General features: G+C 40.2%; 1 protein-coding gene across 3 annotated transcripts; it reads right to left on the reverse strand.

Annotated features, from left to right (window-relative positions):
- Positions 1–27,011, reverse strand: larp6.L (La ribonucleoprotein domain family member 6 L homeolog). 3 transcript variants are annotated; one of them, XM_018253009.2, is made up of 3 exons: positions 26,583–27,011; positions 3,060–3,270; positions 1–1,542 (listed from the first exon to the last, which is right to left on the reverse strand). In XM_018253009.2, the coding sequence occupies exons 1-3, from the start codon at positions 26,795–26,797 to the stop codon at positions 493–495; spliced, it is 1,476 nt and encodes a 491-aa protein (XP_018108498.1). In that variant the 5' UTR covers positions 26,798–27,011; the 3' UTR covers positions 1–492. The 3 variants fall into 3 exon arrangements, with proteins under 3 accessions (XP_018108498.1, XP_018108497.1, XP_041442686.1); XM_018253008.2 differs by lacking the exon at positions 26,583–27,011 and adding an exon at positions 13,619–14,891; XM_041586752.1 differs by lacking the exon at positions 26,583–27,011 and adding an exon at positions 4,257–4,278.

Genomic DNA, 27,011 nt, shown 5'->3' on the forward strand with positions numbered 1-27,011 from the left:
TTTTGATGCTTAGGAGATTTCATTTTAATCGATATGAGAGAACATTTACAATCGTGATGCACAGCAGTGTCGTAACAAGGTTGCAGGAGTCCTACCATTTTGTCATGTTTCCGTGAGCTACAGGAAGCCACTATTATCTATATTGCCATTGGATGGTGGGACAAAAAAGCAACACAGTCCCTTTTCTCTGGCATTACATCTTAGATGCATGTTCTAGCTTCAGATGCCTGATAAAATTTAACTAAAATAAAAAATAAAAAAAACTGCAGCTTAGGTTTTTGCAAAATATACAACAAATGTTACATATCAAATAAAAAAAATAAATAAAAAAAAAGACTTTATTTCAGTCTATTTAAACTGATTTCTTTTCAGGCAGAAGCAGCAATGTGCAGCCATGGACTTATGGATGGGTCCTGAGGCGTAGTTTTGCATTACAGGACTAGGCAGTAGAGATGGGACTGTCACAGCCAGTTCCATAATGTTGCATAGCATTCATAAACACTGAACAGGCTTATTTCTTTCACCTCCATTGTGGAAACCCTTTGTACCATCAGGGCCTCTTGGAAGCCTCAGAACACCAGGTGGCAATCCATCTGCATTTTGTATTTTCCGTCCTAACATTGGGCTACCAACTGGGCTTTTTTCTTGTGTGACAGTTTGAGCTTGTTTTCTTCTCTGAACCCAGGGGCTACTGGATGGAGTAATACTGCTGTCAGAGGAGTACTCTGTGCATTTTCGAGAAACCTCTGGGCTCATACTGTCTGCAAGCGGGGACTGTTTTACACCTTTGCGCTGTCCACAAGGGCTACTCCAGGGACTATTTCTAGGAGATGCATTGGGGCTCAGATGGTTGTTCGGGTAAGCAGATGGGCTTAGCTTGTTGTTGGACTGGATTTTTCGACCTACCATAGGTGAAGTGGGATTGCTGTCTGGTTCTGAAGAACTATACACTGCAGACTCATCCCCAACGTACTGTAGTTCCTCTACTCGCTTATTGAGAGACTTGTTTTTGCGCACATGCTTTGAGTCTTCCTCTTTGCTTTTGTCTTTCTGTATTTTCTTTTTTGGAGGCTTCATACCAATCAAAACTACTTTAAGGCCATCTTCTATATCACTTTCTACATTAATTGTGTCGTGCGCCTTGATAGCAGCCTCCACCTCTTCAAATTCTACAATTGCACAGTCTTTCGTTCCAACCTGGGAATACCTACTACTAAACCGCTTCACATCGGATGGAAGATCCCTGCCTGGTTTTAGGATACGAATGGATGAAATAACACCAAAAGCCCCAAAACTCTTCAAAAGGTGCTCCATGACCTTTTCTTGCATGCCTCCATTCTCCTGCTCCTTGCCTAAACAGTTCAGCTCCGGGATGAAGTGGAGATCATAAACGAGAAGCATCTTACTGGGTAGGTTCTCACTTGCAAAAACAGGAACAGGGGTCTTTCTTCTAATTTTTCTGTTGTCTTCATTTAGTTCAAGTAGGTTGGAATATCTCAAAGCATATGCAGTGGTTCTCCAGTCCCGAGTGAGGTGTTTAACCTTAACAAAAACACATTATATTAATTTTTCTTTGAAATTTTGCATAAATAGTAAAACAAATAATTAAGGGGCTTAAAGGCATTCTGTCATGATTTTTTATGGTATAGCTTGTATTACTAAATTACACTGTGTAATTACACATAATTCATTCTACCATTTAAAATTTTATTCTTGAACAGATTATTTTTTTTAGTTGTAATATTGGTGAGTAGGCAGCAATCTCAAGTCATTTTGCCTGTTCATGTAATTTCAGAAAGAGCCAGCACTTCCACTACTTTCAGACAGGCTATTTTTTCTTCTGGTCGTGACTTAGATTAGCCAGATTTATTACTATTGATCTCTGTTCTCACATATACCACTAGGTGGGGCACATCAACATTTTTTCTTTAGCAATGCAGGTGTCAGGTTGCTGTTATTTGGTTACCTTCACATTGTTCTGTAGATCAGCTGCTGGGGGGAAAGGGAGAAGGGTGATATCACTCCAACTTGCAGTACAGAGTAAAGCTGGCCATAGAAGTAGCAATCCGCTCATTTGGCGATGTCGCCAACCGGGTGGATCAATCCCCGATATGCCCACATTGAGGTGGGCGATATCGAGCTGATCCGATCGAGGGCCCTATGATCGTATTATAATGCATCCGATAAGGGAGGTCGGATTGTGGAACCACATAAATGCACAGATGCGACCGCAATACAACGGGATTTTTTAACCTGCTGATCTAGATCTGCCCGACTTAAGGCCAGATATCTATAGGCGAAGCCTGTCGGGTGGCCCCACACACAGGACAATAAGCTGCCGACTCAGTCTGTCAGCAGCTTTTATCGGCCCGTGTATGGGGGCCTTAAAAAGTGATTGAAGATTATCAATGCACAAGTCACATGGCTGAGGGCACCTGCACATGTCTAGCCACATGTCAGATTGCAAAATTAAATATAAAAAAATCTGTTAGTTCTTTTGAAAATTGGATTTCAATGCAGAATACTGCTGGAGGAGCACCATCAACTGTGTAGTTTTTGTAAATAACATGTTCTCCCATGACAGTCTATCAAAAGATTTGGGGACATATACTATATCTACTATACTTTCTAACTGTGTCATATTTTTCCGTACTATAATTAGTGTTGTCTCTATTTAGGCTCCCTAAAGACATCTCTGGGGACAGAATATGCTTATCCACCCTTAACAGAGGCACATATCATCTGGCAGAATTCTCTTCTAATCCATGTGCACCTCTAAAACAGTCACCTGATGACCAGATCACCCATGTGACACACCTCACTTGTGAGGGGAGTTAAACATTGTCTCAAATGATGAACACCCAAACCTTACTATCATATTAAGAGATCAAGCACTTTTTTTTAGTCAACTCATACAGTGACTTGGCTATACAGACAGCTCTTTAATTGTATGACCCAGATCTGTTGTACCAGATATGACAAATCCAGACTTTGTTGCTTATATGGCTCATATAAAACTATAGCTAACGATTACATTAGACAGACCTTGAGCTACTGACCTTTTTAAAGGAGGTGAGTAGTTTAACACTGACAAATCCCATTTTGTTTCTTCTCACATGCTTTAGAAGGAAGGCATCTTTCTCTAGGTTTTCATCAGAAAGGTAATACTCAATTTGCGTAATAAGTTTCTGTATCAGCTCGGCATCAGGAGTCTTCCAGTTTTGGTCTAATTCATCTCCATCGTTCTCTCCTCCACTAGTAGCTGCCCCGCTGGAGACAATAAAACAAAGATATAAAGCTGTTATTTAAAACATTTCTCACTTTAATGAGCAGATTCCAGTTAAATTAAAGTTAAAAGCAGACAACATGCTTCATCACTGCATCCTGGAAAGAAGGCCAAATAGCAGATACTATTCATAATTATGGGAATTATATTCAGGTTTCAACAAAGGTTCACTTAAACTTAAAATAGCATATTCACCTTAGATTATAGCCAGGTCAATTCTAAGCAACTTTGGAGTTGGCCGTCATTTTTATTGTGGGTTGTTTTTGAATTATGAGCATTCCTGCAACCAAAGATGCTGTATCTTGGCTAGGGTCACCACAAATTTTTCCAACATTGTGAGTTTTGCAAATTTTGCGGCGAAGCAAAACGCGAGAAATTCGCTCATCACTAATTGTTGGCTCTGCTTGCATTTTATAGAGAAGTGGAGAGAAGCAGATCCGCTCTCTTCTGCAGATCCATATAGGTGCACTGACAGGCACAGTTTCTGCCAGAATGCAGGTGTATGGAGGTGGAGATGGACACAAAAGAAGCAATTTTCTTGCTGATCTCTGTACAGTGTACCTGCACTCAGGCCAATGCTGTGCCCAGTGGCGTAACTACCAGGGGTGCAGAAGGTGTGATGGCACCTGGGCCTGCACCCTCTTGGGGCCCACGATAATGAATATCGTGGGTGGTTGGGCAGGGGGAGATTTTACAGCGCACGCGATTCATAGGGGGGGAGGGCCCGACAGGGGGGCCAGGTGCTCATCATATACCAGGGCCTGCCGATGAGTAGTTACGCCACTGGCTGTGCCTGTCAGTGCACCTATACGAAGCTGCAGAATGGAGCCAATCTGCTTCTCTCCACCGGTCTACAAAACATAACAAGAGCCACCGCTCTGTCTGACCAGGCCCTCAGATCTAACTGTATAAAAATGGCAATGCATGCAAGAATACTGCTGCTCTTTACAACACAGCTACATATACACACCTGTAAATAATTCAGAAGTATACAAGCCTGTGTGTTGGACAACAAAGAGAAACACAATCTGTGAGCAATTCGCAGTCAGAGATGAAACAAAATCAATGCAGGCGCAGCATAGAAAATTGCAGGTTGTGATAGCTGAAAATAATCAGAGAGGTCCTTATGGCCAAGGGCACAAAAATCTGTTTGTTTGTTTTTTTGCAGTCGGTGAAAACGTTAACATCCCTTAAAGGAATTGTTCAGTGTAAAAATAAAAACTGGGTAAATAGATAGGCTGTGCACAATAAAAAATGTTTCTAATATTGTTAGTTAGCCAAAAATGTAATGTATAAAGGCTGGAGTGATTTTATGTATAACAAGTCAGTCAGAAACTACTTCCTGCTTTTCAGCTCTCTTGGTTTACACTGACTGGTTACCCTGGTTACCAGGCAGTAACCAATCAGAGACTTGAGGGGAGGGGCCACATGGGTCATATCTGTTGCTTTTGAATCTGAGCTGAATGCTGAGGATCAATTACAAACTCACTGAACAGAAATGTACCATGTGGCCCCCCTTCAAGTCACTGACTAGCTCAGAGTTATAGAGCTGAAAAGCAGGAAGTTGGATTCTGGCTGTTTTATTATATATCTGTTCACTCCAGCCTTTATACATTACATTTTTGGCTAACTATATTAGAAACATTTTTTATTTTGCACAGCCTATCTATTTATACAGTTTTTATTTTCACACTGAACTATTCCTTTAACTTGACTGATACAAGGAATATAATGATGTGTTCAGCACTCATTCAGCAGTCATAACATACTGTACTCTACACAACCAACATTCACAAATAATTCTACCTTTTTGTGCCTTTAAATTTGTCATTACAGCAAGCAGTCCCACATGCACACTTGTAGGAATAAGAAGTTGATTAACGCTGAGCAAATTCTTTTTTTTTTTTTTTAAACAGTCCCCTTCTTACACTACAAACTTACACCCCAGGGGGAAATAAACACCAGTTTTATTGTGCAGCTCGCAGAATATGTTGGCAATATATAAATTAATGTTAAAGGTGGGGAAAACTAGAAAACAGAAAAATAGAGACCCAAAAATAAAAAAAACATCATGGACTGATCAGTTTTATTAAAAGATGCCTTCCTGAGACAGAATGTACAAGTGCCGTGAGAGTACCATTATTCCCAAAAACCAGAATATTGGAATGGTGCAAATTTTTTGCTACCAGTCTAATCACCAACAGCAGCCAGTCAGCAGGTAGTATTTACTGGTCACTAGTAGTGAGCAGCATTTCACCAGAAAAAAAATTCCCAAACACGCAAAATACAAAAAGTCACACGATTAAAAATGATCTCGTAGTATGGAAAAAGTCACTGCAAAAACACATCTATTAACTTTAATAAGTTTTATAACTTTTCCAAATTTTTTTGATGAAGAGGAACAGGAGAGATTAACTCATTATTACTGGTCACCTGTTTGTAGGACAAAGAAAGGTAAAGTCACTGCAGGGTGCCAGCAATTTCATCTCGGGTCTAAATTACTCTAGCGACCATGCATTGATTTGAATAAAAAAAACTGGATATGAATAGGAGAGGACCTGAATAGAAAGATGAATAATAAAAAGTAGCAATAACAATACATGTATAATATTGTAGCCTTACAGAGAATTTGTTTTAAGAAAGGGTCAGAGTCCCCCATTTAAAAGCTGGAAAGAGGACTTGACTATATGGGGGCATGCAAGCACAATTTCACATAGACAAGGACTGGACACCAGGAACTCTTCCCTAACTTGATGTGGTGTTTAACAAACGGTATATAATGAATACAGATGTTGTTCACCTTCCAACACTTATTTAGTTGAGTTGGTTTCAGATAACCAGAAATAAAGACTTTTTCCAATTGCTTACTATTTTCTATGTGTGACTGTCCTAATAAGTAAGTCTTACTTTTCAATAGCAGCTCTGGAGGGGGTCACCGACCCTGTAACTGTTCTAAATTGCAACATTCAGTTGATACATTTGTTATCTTTGTCCCTGCTGAGCAGAATCCCTGAGTTTCATTACAGGCAGTTGTTAGAGATGATACAATAGTTGCTAATAGTCGAAAGATACTGCTGAAAAACATATTAACTAAATGTAGCAAATTGTAACAGTTAAGAATCTGCACCTGAATTACTGAGCTGCCAGACTGAAACACCAGAGACAGGGACATTCAATTTTAAACTTAGTTTTTGGAAAAACAGCAGAGTTATTTAGCTAATAATTCAGCAGCTCTTCAATTTGCATCTTAAGCAATCTGGTAACTAGGGTCCAAACCACTCTAGTGACCATGCATTGATTTGAATAAGAGACTGGAATGAGAATAGGAGAGGCCTGAATAGAAGGATCAGTAATAAAAAACTAACATTAAAGTAGCCTTACAGAGAATTCGTTTTTAGAAGGGGTCTGCGACGCCCATTTGAAAGCTGCAAAGAGACAGAAGAAAAAGGCAAATAACTATAAAAATATAAAAAATAATGAAAACCATAATAAAAGTTACCATAAAGGTGAACAACCCCTTCCAAACACTTTTTTCAGTTCAGTTGTTTCCAGATTGTTCCCCAGAAATAAAGACTTTTTTTTCAATTACTTTCCATTTATTTATTTTTTTACTGTTTTCCCAAAATCTAAGTTTAAAGTGGAATGTCGCTGTCTCTGGTGTTTGAGTCTGGCAGTTCAGTAATTCAGGTGCAGACTATAAACTGTTATAATTTTGCAACATTTACTTGATACATTTCTCATCTCTGGAGTATTAGCAACTATTGTATCAATTCTAACAACTGCCTGTAATAAAACTCAAGGATTCTGCTCAGCAGGGACACAGATAAGAAATATATCAACTGAATGTATCAATTTAGAACAGTTTGCAGGGTCGGCGACCCCCCCAAGAGCTGCTTTAGAAGGTGAAAAACAACACTTTACACTTCCAAATGAGAAAAACAATCACACATAGAAAATAGAAAGTCATTGGAAAAAGTGGTTATTTCTGGTGATCTATCTGAAAACAACCAGTTGTTTGAAGATGAACCACTCCTTTAATACATCCATGAGTTTAACATGATCATTAGTGCATTGGGTTGCCACCTTTACTTAAAAATAATACCGGGCAGTGGGGGGCGGGCACCAAAAGGGGGCAGTCCGCGTCGGGGGAAAGGGGCGGAGCTACATGGTGTGCCGCATCGCAGAGACGTCCACAGCGCTTGAAAAAGGTAAGTTCTTTGCGAATTGGGGACAGGCCAGGGGCTTTTTTTTTTTTAAAGGGTATTACAAATTACCGGCAATTGTATTGCTGGTAAATTTGTAATACCAGCCCCGGCCTTGGCCGGTGTTTTACCGGCCGGATGGCAACTCTAGTAGTGGAACAACACTACATATTATCATTTCCTTTATATTTGTTGGAACAACACTATATATCATTTCCTTTATATTAGTTGGTTCCTTAATAAGTCTAAGTTTCTCAGCAGCTGTGTACCAATAATAAAATACATATCCACTCATGGTCCATATAAGAAACTGTATTGTCCCTGGGCCAAGCAAATAAATACGCAATGAAACAACCCTGGATGGTTCTGGTGTTCACATTAAAGTCCCTGCCTTAAAAAAAGTACACTGACACTCCAGTGGCACAGTATTATGGGTACTAGGCAACATTTTGGGATCAGCAAATCATTGTTCTGTGTATCAAATTACTACCGATGCCTACCTTCATATACCTTCCAGCTAGAACTTTGTTTACCTTTAAATAAACTTTTAGTGCGATATACAGAGGGAAAGGGATGAGAGACCATTTGAAATTTCATTTTGTATTTGTGGTTTTTAAGTTACTTAGCTTTTTATTCAGCAGCTCTCCAGGGTGCAATTTGAGAAATTTGGTTGCTAGGGTCTATTTTACCCTAGCAACCATGCACTGACTAGAATATGAATAGGAAAGCCTGAGTAGAAAGAGGAGCTATAAAAAAATCATATAGGTATAAGACAGGTTATCCAGAATGCTTGAGACCTGGGTTTTTCCTGATAAGGGAAACTTGGAGCTTCATACTTTGTCAACCAAAAATCATTTAAAATTTAAATAAGCCCCAACAGGATAGTTTTGCCTCCAATAAGGATTAATTATATCTTAGTTGGGATCAAGTACAAGGTACTGTTTTATTATTACAGAGAAAAAGAACATTTTTAAAAATGTCAGTTATTTATGGAGTCTATGGGAGATGGCCTTTCTGTAATTCGGAGCTTCATGGATAATGGGTTTCTGGATAAGGGATCCTATAGTTGTAGCAATAGCAATACATTTGGACCCTTACAGAATACTTGTTTTTAGATGTGGTCAGTGACCCCCATTTGAAAATCAGAATGAAGAAACATTCAAAAACTATAAAAAAGAAAAAAAGAGTCTAATTGAAAATCTGCTTAGAATTAGCCATTCTACATCATACTAAAAGTTAAATTAAAGGGGAACCACCTATTTACCCAGTTTATTTTTACACTGAACTGTTCTTTTAAGATCACACAAAAGCCAGACAAGGATGTTAGAATTTAAAGGAATTGTTCAGTATAAAAACTGGGTAAATAGATAAAAATATAGGTAGTTAGCCAAAAAATTTAATGTATAAAGGCTGGAGTGACTGGATGTGTAACATAATAGCCAGAACACTACTTTCTGCTTTTCAGCAGACTGGTTACCAGGCAGTAACCAAATCAGTGACTTGAGGGGGGGGGGCACATGGGTCATATCTGTTGCTTTTGAATCTGAACTGAATGCTGAGGATCAATTGCAAACTCACTGAACAGAAATGTACCATGTGGCCCCCCTTCAATTCTGACAGATTTAGAGAAATGTACAGCAGGATGTAGTGTTCTGACTATAATGTTTAGACATCCAGTCACTCCAGCCTTTATACATTAAATTTTTGCCTAAAAAACTATATTAGAAACATTTTTTATTTTGCACAGCCTATCTATTTACCCAGTTTTTATTTTTACACTGAACTGTTCCTTTAAGATCACACAAAAGCCAGTCAAGGATGTTAGAATTTGTAATTCAATAATTATTTTTCATTTTAATATCCTTGTTTCAAGGTCCTGTGGGTACACGTGGCATCTGTTTCCTCCAAGTAAATAATTACTACTTGTGCATTACAGCTGAATCAATAAGCATTTTCCCATGGTATCAACATACAGGCAAGCCTGTAGAACGCTAACAAGTCTAGAACTCCCTGTACACTCTAACAACATCTCATATAATCCACATTACCTAGTGCTCACTGCTGGGCTCAGATAGCAAGTTTAACATATCCAATCTTGCACTCCAAGTTTTTATACAAATTCCTTAAAGTTGTTCCCCCTTAAAATAAATTTTTGGTATGACGTAGACAGTGATATTCTGAGATAATTTACAATTGGTTTTTATTTTGTATTTGTGTTTTTTTTTTTTTTTTTTAAGTTATTTAGCTTTTCATTCAGCTCTACACTTTGCAGTTTCAGCAATTTGGTTGGTAGGGTCCAAAATACCCTAGCAACCATACACATTTGAATAAAAAAATGGAATATCAATAGGAGAGGCCCTGAATAGAAAGAAGAGTAATAAAAAAAGTAGCAACAACAATAAGTTTGTAGCCTTACAGAGCCTCTGTTTTTTTAGATGGGGTCAGTGACCCCCATTTGAAAGCTAGAAAAAGTCACAAGCAACAGGCAAATAATTAAACTATAAAAATATAAATAACGAAGGCCAATTGAAAGGTTCCTTACAATCGGCCATTCTATAATATACCAAAAGTTAACTGAAAGGTGAACCACCGCTACTGGCATTTTAGAACAACATGCCAACTTTCTTTAAAGGATCAGTAACATAAAAAAAAAAGTTTAAAAAAATTTGTATACTACAAAAAAAAAAACCAGCACATATTAAAGTGCCAGTAAAAAAAAAAATTCATTTGTACATAACGAAAAAAAAAACACCAAGTCACATTTAACTTTAAATTCGCAAAGTCTTTATTAAGAAATAACTTACCGATACTCCGCTTGCGCTCCTCTTCAGAAAAGACGACAGGGCGATGATCCATTGTGCGGTGCTCGATTTCTCCTCCCTGGCTCTCCTATAGAAGGCAGTGAGGAGAAATGGAGCACCGCACAATGGATTGTCACCCTTTCTGAAGAGGAGTGCAAGCGGAGTATCGGTAAGTTATTTCTTAATAAAGACTTTGCGAATTTAAAGTTAAATGTGCCTTGGTGTTTTTTTTTTCATTATGTAGAAAAAAAAATTTTTTAAATTTTTTTTATGTTAATGGTCCTATAAACTTTAAAATTGCAAACTCTTTATTTAGAAATAACTTACCAAATCTCCACTTGCACTCCTCTTCAGAAATCTCCATTTGCACTCCTCTTCAGAAAAGGCTATCGGGTGATCCATCGTGCTGTGCTCGATTTCCCCTCCCTGCCTTCCTTATAGGAGATAGCCAGGGCAGAGAAAATCGAGCGCCGCAAGATGGATAGTTGCCCTGTCGCTTTTTCTGAAGAGGAACGCAAGCAGAGATTTGGCAAGTTATTTCTAAATAAAGAAATTACAGTTTAAAATTTAATATGTGTTAGTGTTTTTTTTTCCATGGTATACAAACAAATTGTTTAAAACATTTTTTTGATGTTACTGGTCATTTAAGAAAACAACCACAGTTGCTCTATAATGTCAGCAGTTCCATAAAGGTCTGGAACTCCCAGCATTCTCAGGCAGGCCACAACAAAATGCAGATTCTGGGAGCTATACAAAGTACTAGAGAAAGATCTAAAGATGTAAAGTGTCCCCAAGACATCAAGCTCTAAACAGCTTCTTGTTAGACATTGGGGATCATTTATAAAACTGGGCAAATTTGAACTGGGGCAGTAACCCATGGCAAATCTAATCGCTGTTTGGTTGCTATGGGTCACTGTCCAGGTGTCTTTTAGTAAAGGCAGGGTCGGACTGGGTGGCCCGGGGCCCACTGGGGGTTCTGCCTCAGGGCTCCAAGTCCGGCAACTCCAGGTGCGGATCTTGGCTGGCTAGACCCACTAGAGCCGGCATTTTCCTGGGTTTTCCCCATTCCGACCCTGGGTAAAGGTGTCTTTTAGGAGACTGGTACACAAGTTTCAGTTTGGCTACAATTTATCCAGCAAACCTGCCGGGGAAATCACTTAGAATATCCTACACATCTGGAGCAAGCATTTTCCAGTTTTATTGGTAATATAATAATGCACTCACCAGCCAAATGCTACAGGAGCTGCATGCTGCCAGTTAAGAGTTCAGCTGCAGGGTCTGAAATCTGAGAAACCTGGTTCACGGAGCTAATTTACAAGAGATCTGCACACAAAAACTATTAAAGAATAATGAAAGAAGGTGTAAATCTAAGCAGTATTCTAATATACATTAATATTGTTAGATTTAAATGTTACTTATAAATGTAATTGCAACTAAGAGCTGTTTTCCGGTTCTGATTCTTGAAACAATGTAACAAAACAGGTTTGTTACACATGACCCCTTTCTTCCTGTGTCGGACCATTGCTATGGGTTACTGCTAGTGTTTATAAGTGAGCCCCACTATGGTGCAGGTAATGCAGTAGTACCGCGGAATAAATGCACAAGAACTGCTTATGCATAAGAGCCCTTAAAGGAACAGTGACACCAAAAAATCAAAATGCTTTAACAAACGGTGATAAAACGTACCCTGCACTGGTAAAACTGGTGTGTTTGCTTCAGAAAACACTATTATAGTTTATATAATCAAGCTGCTATGGGGGCAGCCATTCAAGCACAATACATAGTAGATAACAGATACATACTGAAGAATACCATTGTTTATTACAGAGTTTATCTATTATCTGCTGTGTTTCCTATGCATTTTCTCCCTTTTTCAGTTTTGAATGGCTGCCCCCATGGCTACACAGCAGCTTGTTTATATAAACTATAGTAGTCTACCTGAAGCAAACACAGCAGTTTTACTAGTGCAGCATAACACAACACTTTCATTGTTTGGTGTTACTGTTCCTTTTTAAGCAGCTGGCTTTTGCTACAGAGTCAGAACCAGCAGTGTACAGAAACAGTTTTCAATAGAAATAACATTTACAAATAACTTTAAAAACCATTGCAAATGTTTAATGAATGTGTATTAGAAAGTTACTTATTATAATTACATTTCTTTCATTATGCAAAAAAAAAAAAACCCCAGCAAGAAAATAACAGAAAAGGAAAAACCCAGCAGGAGGAGAACAGAGATTGCGTTGATGTGACCAGGCATTAGCACATATTTTTTGGGGTATCCACAAAGGAGAAGAAGAATTTTAGGAAGATGTCAATAGCGGCAGATCCAGCAGATGGATATTAAAGGGGCAGTTCACCTTTAAGTTAACTATTGGTAGGTTAAGTTTCAATTGGTCTAGTAGGCAAAAACCTATTGCTCTGTGAGTTGTATTATTTACTATTTATTATTATTATTTTCTTACTTGTTATGATTTATCTTTCCATTCAACCCCTCTTTTATTAATAGTCTAGTCTCTCATTCAAACCACTGCCTGGTTGCTACAATAAACTGTACCCTAGCAACCAGATAATTGCTGAAATTCCAAACTGGAAAGCTGCTGAACGCAAAGCTAAAGAATTAAAGCAAAGTTTAAAAATAAACTGCAAACTGACTTAGCATAATACAGTCTACACCAATCTAAAACAATCTAAAGACAAACAACCCTTTCAAGCAGATAATTGATGGCAGACCCACCCGTGCTGCTAAGTGGATATCCAGAGACAATTGACTATGTGAAAGGCACGTGGGCAGAATTTTAATGCCTAATATAGCACATAAGAGCTCAGTTTTATACTATATATCAGAGCAAATACCAGGGCCAGTATGTATACATACATGAAGCTGGCCATAACAACAAAGAACAAGTCACAGAACATTTAGTTTCTAGCACCATTTTTGTCAGCACAGTCAGTAACAAAGTTCTGCTTTTTGTATAACCATTTGCAGTTAAAAGCTGTCAGGAAGGAGGCAGAACCAGGGTTATTTGGTTAAGTCGTGGCATGTGTGCCCTCCAGGATGTTGTTAAACTACAACGCCTAGCAACAGAGAAAGCCACTGAGAGTTGTAGTTCAGCATCTTAAACACTTATGAAATTTTAATCAGCAGGCCAAATAGAGCCGTCTACTACCTGGAATAAGGAAATCATTCACATATAACACACTGCTGGTTATAAGCTAGATGCCTTTAGTAAAACCGCAGGGAGTGAGTTACAGGAATGGCAGCTGGAAAAGGCTGCCCAGTGAAAGGAAAGCAAGGCATATAGACCTTTTTGGTGCCCAAAAGGCATTACCTGTATTTATCCTGTCTGGTGGAATCATCCTCACTGTAGTCTCCTGCTTCCATTAGGCCTTTTTCTTGATCCTCATTTTCAGTGCTTTCAGGATTTATAATAATTTGCCCCAAATGATTCCCAATGCCATAGCACTCAATTCCAGGGAACGACCCAAATCCCAAATCGATTTGTAGGGGCATCCTTTCTGCAAGATCTAGATTTGGCCATTCCATGGGGAAGGACTCCATTTTGTCCGTGGATTGTAGTGGAAGCCAGCAACTTCCTTCAGCAGGCTGGCATGATTCTGCCATGATTGAGGGCATCAAGTCACCTAGGTATCCACAGAGAGTGCTTAAATCTTCATCAGACTGGCATTCGTCTATTACATAAAGACCACTGGCATCCCCACCATCTTCTAGCACAGTCAGCAAACTGTCCTCCAGGATTCGGTCAAACTCTGTTCCTGAGGACATTGCGGACTTAGAAACCATTCCGGAAATCTGCTCACACACATCAATCTGATTTGCTGGTGTCAGATTGCAAGTGCTAGACTCTCTCCCTGCCTCTGGACTGGCCTCCAGAACACTGGCCTGAACAATGGCTTGATTTATGCCACATAATGATGGAAGAGTGGATTCTTCCAATGTTGTGCCAGGGGAATCCAGGCTTGTAGAATCTAGTTGGCTATTATGGCAATCCTCACTGGCAATCAACTTTACATTTGGCTGTCTTGCTGCTTCCATATTATTTTGCTTGGAAAGGCCAAGGCTTTTCTGTAAAGTCTGCAGCATAAACGGAGAACACAGATGCCAGTTCCCAGCTTGGTAGACTGACCAGAATCTCTTTACAGCCCATTTCCAACACTCAGAATCTGGTACAGCCAGAGGCTTTAATATGGTCTCCTGACCCCTTACCTCTTTTCCATCATGCCTACCACAATGTAAATGCCTCTTCCTTCCGCAAGGATAACTAACCCTCACATCTTCATACCTATGCCCCATCCAAGGGAAATCTGGCACTGGGATAGGCAGAAGGATGAAAAAGCACCGGAAAAACAAATTTATTAAGTGATACATGATCGGCAGGTCCCTTCTACCACTACAGGCTCTCACTTAAAGCAGCTCAGTTCTGATAATAACAAAGGGCCAGACCCTCCCACTCCTGCTTCATTATATAACGTATGCTATTAACCCATGCATGGCTGGCCTTAATCTCACAACAGCACATGGAGAGACCAATCAAGCAGTCTCCAATCCCACCTGTCGCAGCAAAGTGCTTACACTAATGAGACAACTGCCTCACAGTCTGCAATGGGCAGTAATTCACAGCAACTAATTAGAAATTAGCTCTGACCTGTCAATGTTCAAGGCTTTGCAAACGTGACTGTTTCAGCTTTGGTGTTTGGCATGAAGTGTATTTTATGTTCTAATGCAACCCGTGTTAATTCTCTTCTGCACCGTAGGTAAGGATATAAACATGAAAACAATGTCCTTGATCAGTTTTAATGTTATTCATCCCATGTCAAGAGCCGTGGGTATACATTTAAAAGAAAGAAAGTCTGTTTAGCAGATCTGTGTTACTGTTCTAGAGTTAAAGTTGCACTACCTTATAATTCCTCCCTCATCCTAAACTCAACAAGGTAGCTCCTTGTAGGAAAGCAAGAATGGGTTTCATTGTTTTGTATGGGGCAAGTCACATGAACAATAATAGGTATATATCCGCAGGTTTTTGGAGCTATGGTCAGATATGTTGTTTTCCAAGATGTGAGAGATGCAGGGCTGGCACATAGATTTGGGGAGCAGCCAGCTGCAGCACAAATGTATACCTGTCGCTGATATACTTAATATACAGGCTTGGGACCTGCTATCCAGAATGCTCAGGACCTGGGGTTTTCCGGATAAGGGATGTAAACATTAAATAAACCAAATAGGCTGATGTTGCTTCCAATAAGGATTCTTAGATCTCAGTTTGGATCAAGTACAAGGTACTGCTTTATTAATAGAGAGAAAAAGGAAATCATTTTCAAAAATTTGGATTATTTTGATAAAATGGAGTCTATGGGACACAGCCTTTTCGTAATTCAGAGCTTTCTGGATAACAGGTTTCCGGATAATGGATCCCATACCTGTACTGCATCCTGTCAGACACAGCTCTCATGCAATGCTGCAGCTATGCTCTGCCCACAGTCAGTTTCATATTCAAGACACAGGCCCAGAACTGCAACTATCTGTGTTTCAGATCTGTTTTGCCTACAGGCATTCTGCTCCCCAAAAGCTCATGTCACAAATGATGATTGATAAATGCTGGAGACAAGGGAATATGTTTGTTTTTCTGAGAAACTAGCATTCTAGATGTCCACCTGAAGTAAGTAAAAAAAACTATTTCTATACAGCTACATCCGCTAGAAATGTTCCTGTGTGTCTTAAACCACTCATTGCTCATTAATTATGACTTCCAGATTATGGAATTACAACAGCACCTATAATACAGATACTCAAGTATGTTAATCTAACAATAGGTGAACAGGTCTCTCTTGAATTGTCTAACTGAACTACTACGCAGTCCTGCATTTTATGCATTTTATATATTTGAGCTCCCCTGCATTTTAACAATTGTTAAAGGGAAGAAAGTGGGAGAGCTGATATATAATTACACAACTCCATGTGATCAGGTAACTATTGATCTACAAGTATTTTAATGCAATATTCTGTATTAGGAATAGTCCTACAGTCCTGGCATTTGAGTACTTTATAGCAGATTATATAGTCATAGATTTAATCAACTATTTTGTGCAAATGTGGCATGTGAATTATACGTACAATACAGCTGGACTTGTATTCTTGGTTTTCTGGTGGGAACGTAAACAAAAGCTTTTAACAGGCTGGGATCACTGAGACCGTCTGCAGGTGCCATGGTTGAGATGAAACCATGGAAAGAGTGAACAATTCCAGATTATTAAACACTCACATGGGGCCAGAAAGAAATTGGATTTGATGGAACTGGCCAATACAGATATGGGAAAAGCCATTGTGAAGCTAGCAAAGCTCAAAAGAGATTTTACACTTTTGTGCAGTTATTTACCATATTTTATATTTTCTATGGGAAAAAGACACCAGGGGTGGAGTAAACTGAAATTGCAGTTGGAAACATTTTTGTAGGTAAAATTCAGATTTACAAAAGCCTTACTCCATTCCGTGAATACAGCAATTTAGTGCAAATTGGAGTTAAATTATGGTTCCACCAAATGATTCACTCTAATCAGGAAAAGAAACCCGCAGACCCAGATCCGCTGTCAGGCCGGAAACCCTGGGCACTGCCCCCTGACCTCCCCAAATAGCCCCATTGCGGCCGCAAAAAGAACAAGGTACAAATGGGGCTGGGGGCCCGGGAGGTGGTGGTTGGGATAGGGGGCCAGGGGGGTGCGTGCCCCAGATAGACGCTGCAGTTATCAACTAACCCTATGTCATTAGGGATATAGTGATCCATCTTATATCTTAGGGTACTCTTCTGATTGATTGGCAACAAAGCATGCACAGTTTAAAGGAACATTTCAGTGTGAAAATAAAAACTGGGTAAATAGGCTGTGCAAAATAAAAAAAAAATTCTAATATAGTTAGTAAGCCAAAAATGTAATGTATAAAGGGTGGAGTGACTTGGTGTGTAACATAATAGCCAGAACACTACTTCCTGCTTTTCAGCTCTATAACTCTGAGCTAGTCAGCGACTTGAAGGGGAGCCACATGGGACATAACTGTTCAGTGAGTTTGCAATTGATCCTCAGCATTCAGCTCAGATTCAAAAGCAACAGATATGACCCATGTGGCCTCCCCTCAAGTCTCTGATTGGTTACTGCCTGGTAACCAGGGTAACCAGTCAGTGTAAACCAAGAGAGCTGCAAAGCAGGAAGTAGTGTTCTGACTATTGTGTTACACACCCAGTCACTCCAGCCTTTATACATTAAATTTTTGGCTAACTAACTATATTAGAAACATTTTTCATTTTGCACAGCCTATCTATTTTTACACTGATCAATTCCTTTGAGCCAAGTCTGGATAAGCTTTAAATGCCCAGGTCTTGTGGTGACCTCCAAAAGACAATAATCTAAAGCAACGCAGGTGGCATCTGCCAAACCCAAATATTCAGACTTCTGCCACTTCTGAAGTCTGAAGTTGCCACCTCGCCCCTTTAAATCAATATATATATATATATATATATATATATATATATATATATATCCTGCAGTGCCCGCACTCCAATACAGGTGAAGCCAGAGGTGCACGATCAATATCTTGTATACATGAAGAAGCAGGATCAGCACACTCTGTTTGTGATGAAAATGTATTTTTTTTATTCCATAAAAATAAGCATTTTGTCCGACATTTCGGTCCCACTTGGGGACCTTTTTTCAACCTTGAAAAAGGTCCCCATGTGGGACCTAAACGTTGCATAGCTGAACAGAAAGTACTGTAGGCTAGGCTATGTGATTAAACTGATTTCTGAACACCATTCAGCATGGATATTTAATATGCTTTAAAGGGATACTGTCATGGGAAAAAATTTTTTTTTCAAAATGAAGCAGTTAAAAGTGCTGCTCCAGCAGAATTCTGCACTGAAATCCATTTCTCAAAAGAGCAAACAGATTTTTTTATATTCAATTTTGAAATTTGACATGGGGCTAGACATATTGTCAATTTCCCAGCTGCCCCAAGTCATGTGACTTGTGCTCTGATAAACTTCAATCACTCTTTACTGCTGTACTGCAAGTCGGAGTGATATCACCCCCCTCCCTTTCCCCCCCCAGCAGCCAAACAAAAGAGCAATGGGAAGGTAACCAGATAACAGTTCCCTAACACAAGATAACAGCTGCCTGGTAGATCTTAGAACAACACTCAATAGTAAAAACCCATGTCCCACTGAGACACATTCAGTTACATTGTGAAGGAAAAACAGCAGCCTGCCAGAAAGCATTTCTCTCCTAAAGTGTAGGCACAAGTCACATGACCAAGGGCAGCTGGGAAATTGACAAAATGTCTAGCCCCATGTCAGATTTCAAAATTGAATATAAAAAAATCTGTTTGCTCTTTTGAGAAATGGATTTCAGTGCAGAATTCTGCTGGAGCAGCACTATTAACTGATTCATTTTGAAAAAAAATGTTTTCCCATTACAGTATCCCTTTAAGGTGTTTTTTTACCTCTGCTTGACATGCAGCACCATTTTTATGCTTTCCGATGCGCAGCGATGCAAATGTTGACCTGTGTATGTTCTATAGATCTGTAGTGTACCTATGGGAACAGACATTAACTCTGAATGAGAAAATAAATAGCACACATTTGTGTTTTACTCTACATTCAGTGTTAATGAAGTGGCTTTACTAAGGGCAGGTTCTGTTTCCTGCTTTCCCAGCCCAGGCATACCACCTGGCAATTGTATTTAAGACTGGCAAGGCAAAATGATTTGTGTAGACACAACAGTGAATATTTGTCATCTTGTCATTTAAACAGATTATATACAGAGCAAACATTACTGTATGATGGCCCTAAATTTCCTAAACACAAGAAAACAATTTCCACTTTGCTTGTGATCTTAAAGGAGTTGTTGACCTTTAAATTACTTTTAGTAGGATGTGGAGAGCGATATTCTGAGATAATTTACAACTGTTTTTCATTTTTTTATTATTTGTGTATTATTATCTTTTTATTCAGCAGCTCTCCAGTTTGTAATTTTGGTAATCCGGTTGCTAGTGTCCAAATTACCCAAGGGCCTTGAATTGATTTGAGTAAGAGACTGTTCTATGGATGAGTGGGCTTAAGTAAAAAGGTGAGTAATATAAGAGAAAGTAGAAATGACAATACATTTTCAGCCGTACAGAGCTTTTGTTTTGTAGGTGATGTCAGTGACCCCCATTTGAAAGCTGGAAAGAGTGAGAAGAAAAAGGCAAATAATTAAAACCATAAATGAAGGCCAATTGAAAAGTTGCTTAGAATTAGCCATTCTTTACATTCTAAAAGTTAACCTTTTGATCATGTTCCTAATTTTCAGATCATTTTTCATCATGCCATAGATGCATCGATAATATTGTACAAAACAAATTTTCGTACAATAATCAGTGCGTGTATGGTGGGAGCCGAGCTGACCGATATCGCCAAAAGACTTGGCTATCAGATGGCTCGTCGATCGAACTGGCTGGAAAATTTTGATTAGGCACTTTTGAAGGCACCCGAACATTGGCCATTGTTAAATCGTCAGATACTGGTAGAATTCTATTGTTTCTACCTGTATATCTGACGAGTTAGCTCTGCACGTGTGTATTGAAACAAACGATCTCTCCTGGAAAGATTGTAACGTCTATGGCCACCTTTACTGCACAGCTGAGCTACTCTGGAACTCCCAGCATCCTTTTCTAAGTAAAATGTGAGAGGGATATTAAGAGCCACACCTTTGCAATTTTCTTGAGGGTAGGGTGGACAAAATTCTTTTATTGTTCCAAAAAGTTAAAAGGCTTTCTCTCAACATTCCCCTGAGTAAACCTGAATGTCTTGCTTTTCATCTTTTCATACTCCCTACACATATCTATCTGCCAATATTGCCTTCAGCAGACTACTGAGCAGCACCCCCTTCTTTTGCATAACGCGCAACAGTCCCACTCAAATAAATTTCCCTCAGGATAAGCTGAAAGGAATGTGTGGCTGCATCTGCCAGTGTCCCATCTACCCAATAAGCAGAGGTGTTGGCAGATTGCATTTTGGTTTAGAAGAGACCAACCGCATTGTCAACATCACATGTCAAGTTTGCCATTTGAGGTATCCTATATGACTAAATGATTGGGCAATATTGTCAAAATCAGCCAAGCCCCAAACCAAAACGACTTTGCCTTTATTTTTTAGGAGTAATATGATTAAGCAGCTTTGCATATGGAATTGTCCCAATGACTTTGCATTTCTATGACAGACCCAGGAGATTAAGATCAGACTGCAGAGCAGTAACTAATCTGATTATCTGCTCTATAGCAACAGACACTACTTCATTTGAATACCAGTTCTGTTTAGGGTAAGGGCACACTGGCAGATTCGGGTAGATTAGTCGGCTCTTCTTCGGGGGGACAATCTCCCCAAACTGCCTTCCCCTACCTTCCTGCCATCTATAATGAAAAATCGACAGCAGGAAGTTGCTTCACGAGGAAACTCTGGGCGACTTCGGAAAATGAATTGCGCCGAGTGCCATCCCACCGGCGATTTACATTTTAGCCGGCTGGAAGGCAGGAGAGGCAGTTCGGGGAGATTAGTCGCCCCGAAGAAGAGGAGATTTGTTGCCGGGCTACTAATCTCCCTGAATCTGCCTGTGTTCCCTGACCCTAAACAACCATTAAAAATAGGAAATGAATGTAACTGCTCAGAAGCACTCTTCAGTTTACATCAATTCATTTTTGGGGTTAGATCCCCTTTAAAGGGGCTGTTCACCTTTGAGTTAACTTTTAGAATGATGTAGAAAGTGATAATCTGAGGCAATTTGCAATCGTTTTTATTTTTATTTTTTTTAATTATTTATGGATTTTAAGTTATTTGGCTTTTTATTCAGCAACTCTCTAGTTTACAGTTTCAGTAATCTGGTTGCTATGGCCCAAATTACCCTAGCAACCATGCACTGATTTGAATAAGAGACTGGAATATGATTGAGAGAGGACCCAAATAGAAAGCTGAGTAATGAAAAGTAGCAATAACATTACATTTGTAGCCTTACAGAGCATTTGTTTTTAGATGGGGTCAGTGACCCCCATTTGAAAGCTGGAAAAAGTAGGAAGATGGCAAATAATTAAAAAATTATTACAAATAAATATTGAAGACCAATTGAAAAGTTGCTTAGAATTTGCCATTCTATGACATACTAAAAGTTAACTTGAACTTATGCAATTATCTACATGTTACTATATCCCCACACTGCTACACATTTTGGAAGTTCAGCTGAAGTTCATTTTTATCTGAGGAAGTTAGTTTAGTGTGAGGAAAAAGCACCCTTGAAAGGATGACTGTCTGGCATAATAGGACAACACTCTTCATATCAAAATACAACTGCATGCTGTTATAATAATGGGCCAGAACTTGGTGGTTTCAATGAAAGCAACAAACAGTTCATTATAGGATATACCTCCGTTGATGTGCGCTAATTTATCAGATTTCAACTCAGGCCCCAGGCACCTGTCCAATCAGCGCATTCTTCTCCAAATACATATTTGGAAGACTGAAATCTTTACTAAATTTAGGTTTACTTGTATTTAGTATTTGGCCTCAATCCCACCCAGGAGTGGGTCCAAGTACAGCCCAGTACAGTGAATATTGGTTTGGAAAGCTCTGTGCAGCCAAAGTATGTGATTTGCATTAATCAGACTCCTACTAAAAGTTTGGAGTTAATAGTAGTGGAAACACATCATTTGGATGTATCTGCTACAACTTGCCGCAACATGCACAGCAGGGTCAAAAACAGTGCCATGATACTCCTCCAATTTCCAAAGGCGTCATGGCTGCTATGGAGATCCAACAAATCTGACAGTAACTGTCTCACAAATTCAGTTTCCTCAAATTCTACAGTGTGATGAAATGTGGCAGCTCACACGTTTGCCTCCTGATTTTCAGTAGCGTAAGCGAGCAGTGGGTTATAAAAGGTTTCCTGTCCTGAAGAAGTGACTCACGGGACTTTCATAGAGCCTTTGTGCAAGTGAGCAAGAAAATACTTGTAATATTTTCCCTATAAGAATTTAATAGCAAATCTGGCCAGGTGTGAATTAGGCTCACAAATCTCCCTTCTCTAAAAAACTGATTTTTTTGTGATTGAAACAATAGGCAGATTGCCTTATTCATTTGCCCTAACACACAAGAAACTGTTATAAGAACTAGAGGCTGAAATGAAATACACTAGTGTTAACCCCTTGCCACAGATGGCTAAATTTGCAGCCCCTACTTGGATTCCTGGGCACTATAAGCATAAATTACACATACTGTAGGTAATCCAAAAACTTGCAGTTTAACTGGCTTCTCATGAAATGTGTGTGTGACTGTGATAGATATCTTTGATTGTAAGCTTTGCTGTGGCAGGGACTGATATAAAAAAACTATTACATTGCTATTGTCCACGCTATTAAAGATCTGTGTGGATGTACAGCCAAGCTCCCCATAGACGTGTCGATTCTTCCTGCCGAACGACCGATTTTAGGGAAGTCCTTCAAAATTATCGTGCGGTTAGTGGGATTCGAACGATCGTATATATTACGATTTTTCGCCCGACATCTGTCAGGAAATTGATCGGCCAGGTCAAAAAATCTTTGTCGGTCCCAGTGCAATCTATCTATGTTTGCAGGGCCAAGCAGGCAGCTCCCCTTTGTTTTCCTGGCAAATTGGTCTTTTTAGTTGATGGTAAATTCGTACGATCGTTCCGAGAAGATCGTGGTCTCACGATGAGGATCTGATCTTTTAAAAATCTCAACATCTATGGCCAGCTTTAGTCAGCGTGAGCTGTGTGTGGAGGGGAGGCTCATAAATGTCTGTCCGCAAAGTATATATAAAAAAATGTAAATCCAAATTGCTGGTTGCTGACTCATGATTAAAAAACAATGTTGACTGTGCCAGAATATCAGTGTGACTTTCAGGGGTGAATCCCATTGTGCCCATGAGGTTTTTTTTAGACTGCTTTTTGTCATTTTTATAGAATCCAACCTGTGAGCGCAGGTCCTGTTGTATGATTGGCCATATATCTGGAAAATGTTTGATACCACAGACCTACAGTAGTTTGTACATGCTAAGGATTAACAAACTGGATTATGATCTTTCTCTCATTTTGTTACTGCTCCACTTGCTATAGGCAGTTGGCTCTGTTAGCATGTCGACAGCGATCATTCAGTGGAATCATGCAAAATGCACTGTATCTACTTAAGACTCGCCCCCCAAACAATTCCTGATGTTGATCCTAATGAAGCCAATCCCCAGTGATGGGGATGTATTATTCCTGACGCCACAGCTAGCAGTCCGGAAACTCGTTTTAAAGGAAAACTCAATTTTTGCCAAATCATCCGCTACACCAGAATTCCCAAAACACTAATCTATGCTGTACCAAATTATCCCAGGTATTAATTACTCCGAGTTTGCTTGCATTGGTTCACTTGGCTACCATCTCTGCTGCAAGCTTAAAAAATTACCCATGGCCTAGGAATTTGTAAGGACTGGGCAACTTTCTGGCTGAGTGACGTAAGCATTCTGTGATCACTGTAAAATAGACTAAGGACTGGGCTATTCTTGTAATTGTGCTTTTCTTGTTCTTCATTCAGTCTTATTGTCGAACAACCTAAACCTCTGTACAGAAGGATGGTAACAGTGCTAGTCATCGTGATCATCTATTGAGCTATAGTTTCAACAAATTGCTCTGTGCTTAACAAAGGGGAACTGAGAGTTACAAAATGGAACAGGATGGTTAGGGGGCCCTGCTTATGAACGTGGGATCTGCACATATTGCCCATGTCCTTCTCATGCTGGATGATATGATGTTCTCTTGCAGGCACATGTAGTCACTTCACGGAGCTGTTTATGCTATCTCAATGGACTATGCAAAGCCTGGCATTAAGCTATGAATTATACATAACTGCTGTATATGTCATAAAAAGAATAAGAAAAATGCTAACCATATTGTATCAAAGTAAAAGTGCGGTGTAGATCTACTTCATAAGCAAGGCCCCAGCACACCCAAAACTCACTGTTTCAACAACACACACATTCCAACATGCAGTGCAAACTCATACAACGGCTTCTTGGCTCTTGGCAGTGACAAGAAAGATCCCTGAATGATTTCCCTAAATCTAAGGAAATCGCAAAGATGCTAAATCCTCACCCTCAGGCACAGATATTGCTAAAAGTGCATTGAAAGACCTCCGGACCAGTATGCGAGCTCTGCTTGATGAGCCTGGCACTTTTAAGCCTTTAGTGAACAGATCTGCATCATGTTTATCCTGCCACTTGGCTAATAAGAGGCAAATATGTTAATGAGAGATTATGCCTTGAAACGCAAACATACAATTTGATGCCAGGTAATTATATAGCACTTCCACCCTGCTGACATTCTGAAATCATTTTGGGGGATTTTAAAAGGCCCACTGTATGTGTCATAAAAGTGTCTCTATATTTTGGTACCAATGGTTGGTTCTGGTTTTGTTGCAACAGGCTGGCATTAGTTAAGGTGTCCAGTTTATACCCACATTCAAAATAGGGCCTGGCATTTCAAGTTCACAGAGGGCCCAATAAATAACGTATATGGCATCTTATAGCAGCCCCTCTGCCAGAATCTACAGATTGCCAGCCTGGACCTTGGAATCAATTTGATTTTGGGCATAACTGAGTATGACCTTGACAATTTTAGGTGTATCTTAAAATGACCCTATATTCTAGGAAGAGAGATGTTTCTACTGTCCCACCCATAGCAAAAGGCAAAAATCCTCTATAAATTGCAGGACCCACAAACTCAGGTTTGCCACAAATCTTGCCACCTCTTTCTATGAAAGAATCACATGGCTAGTTGTTTTAAGTTAATATTTCACTCATCTGTGCAATGTACCCTGTGAAGGTAGAAGACCCACTGAGCAAAGATCCAGAACTTTGACATAGGAGAACGTAAGTGTGTTATAAATGCAAATGCATAGTTGTTCCAGGGACTGAAGGTCTATAACTTTCAGCATCCCCAGACAGCCCTAAATTGTCAAGGTATGCTGGGAAATGTAGTCTCAACCCAACATTTCATTGTTTGATAAACTGGAGCCAGGTTAGTGGGGCTTGAGAAGCTAACATACAGATGTTAAGTCACAGAAGGTAAATCAGCAGTGCTCCGGCTGCTGCGGAACATCCTTAAACAGCTACTGGGAGAGAGTTAACTGCAGACGTTTTAACGTTACCTGTTCCTCATCTATATACATAACTAATGGATCAATACAAAAACCTTGTGACCAGCCTGACACCCTTGGCATTTAGGAGGAGGTGACTGGTTTCACTCAAGGACACTGTGTCACTACTGCAGATCCCTCAGCTTGTCCCCTGTACAAATCCTCCCAAGGGTGACTACAGCCGGGTGCTAAGGATGATTGCCCCCCCCCGTACCTGCTAGTCAGTGAATGGTAATTGTGAGCGGCCGTGCAAATGTCACTTCATTGTCTGATGGGACCTGCGTCACTGACGTGTAAGAGCTGACTGAGAGATTGTGCAGTGAGTAGCAGTAACACACAAAGTGCAACTGCAGGAGGTACCTTCTGTATGATATTGGAAATCCGAGTGCAAGCAACTGGCTCTTCTCTAGACCATCACAGAGTATCAGTTGTAGCTGGGCAGGCGAATGATACTGTGGCATTTGTTTAGAAAAGGATGATTGTTGTCACATTATTGTTACATCGTAGGGGAAACCCACAGCATGACAAACACACTGATGGAAATAGCTGAGCTGCCCTCCCTGCTCATCAGACGTTACAGAGGAGAGGATACTGTGACTATTGAGTTGCACTGGCTACATTCCTGCACTACATTTGTGCTGGGAGATGTCACACAGTCTGTATGTCTGATGCAACAATGTGGTTCTGCTGCCTCTCTCATCTAACCAGAACTGCCATCTCCAACCAGTGGTGTAACTAGATGTTACTGGGCCCCACAGAAAATTAATTTTAGGGCCCCCAGCATATCCAGAGGTTGTCCTGTTTTTTCAATATATGTTAAAATTGCTCATTAATTAGGGCCTCTTGGGGTCCCCTATATCTCCTGGGCCCCCTGCAGCTGCAGGGTCTGCTTCCTCTGTAGTTACACCCCTGTCTCCAACCAACAGCTTTTCAGCTGAACTACAACTCCAGCCTGGTTTCCAGAAGGATGCTGAGAATTGTAGTCCAGCTGACTACAGGGATAGATGAGCCAGCGAGACTGTTAGCCACTGGAAGCAGGGGGCACGGAGGTGGGAGACAAAGGGAAGTACCTGTATTTGTCGCTGCGACTGTAATCATCCTCACTGCAGCTTCCACCTTCCATGCCGCCCCTGTAATCCAGGCTTTCAGCTTCATCGTCCTCTGCTGCCTCTATGGCCACCCGGATCTGCACTGGGGCCCCGATGTCCCAGGCACTTCCAGCAGACTGCTGCCCCCCTAACACACTGCTCGTGTCACTTGCCTCCTGCCTCTCCTCAGGCTCCATGTCACTCTGCTGCCTCTTTGCTCGCTCGGTCTTGTGTGTGTTGTGTGTTGGCCGGGCAGCTTCTATCCGGCAGAAATAATGAGGAGCCTAAGTGCCAAGCCAGAGCCTGCCAGACCCACCAGGAGCTGGCACTGCCTTCCACTCAGCCTATTCTGTGGCCCTTCCTGCCTCTATCTGCTTCCCACCTCCTCCTTCCAGCCACAGGATGGGCCCC

The sequence above is a fragment of the Xenopus laevis genome, chromosome 3L, assembly GCF_017654675.1.
Source record: "Xenopus laevis strain J_2021 chromosome 3L, Xenopus_laevis_v10.1, whole genome shotgun sequence".
Lineage (NCBI taxonomy): Eukaryota > Metazoa > Chordata > Amphibia > Anura > Pipidae > Xenopus > Xenopus laevis.

Coding starts and splice junctions, on each gene's coding strand:
- larp6.L (XM_018253008.2), bottom strand. CDS start 14,676: ATGTATCACTTAATAAATTTGTTTTTCCGGTGCTTTTTCATCCTTCTG. Junction 3,271..13,618: donor ACCAGACAGGATAAATACAG/GTAATGCCTTTT, acceptor TATTGTCTCCAG/CGGGGCAGCTACTAGTGGAG. Junction 1,543..3,059: donor TACTCACCTCCTTTAAAAAG/GTCAGTAGCTCA, acceptor GTTTTTGTTAAG/GTTAAACACCTCACTCGGGA.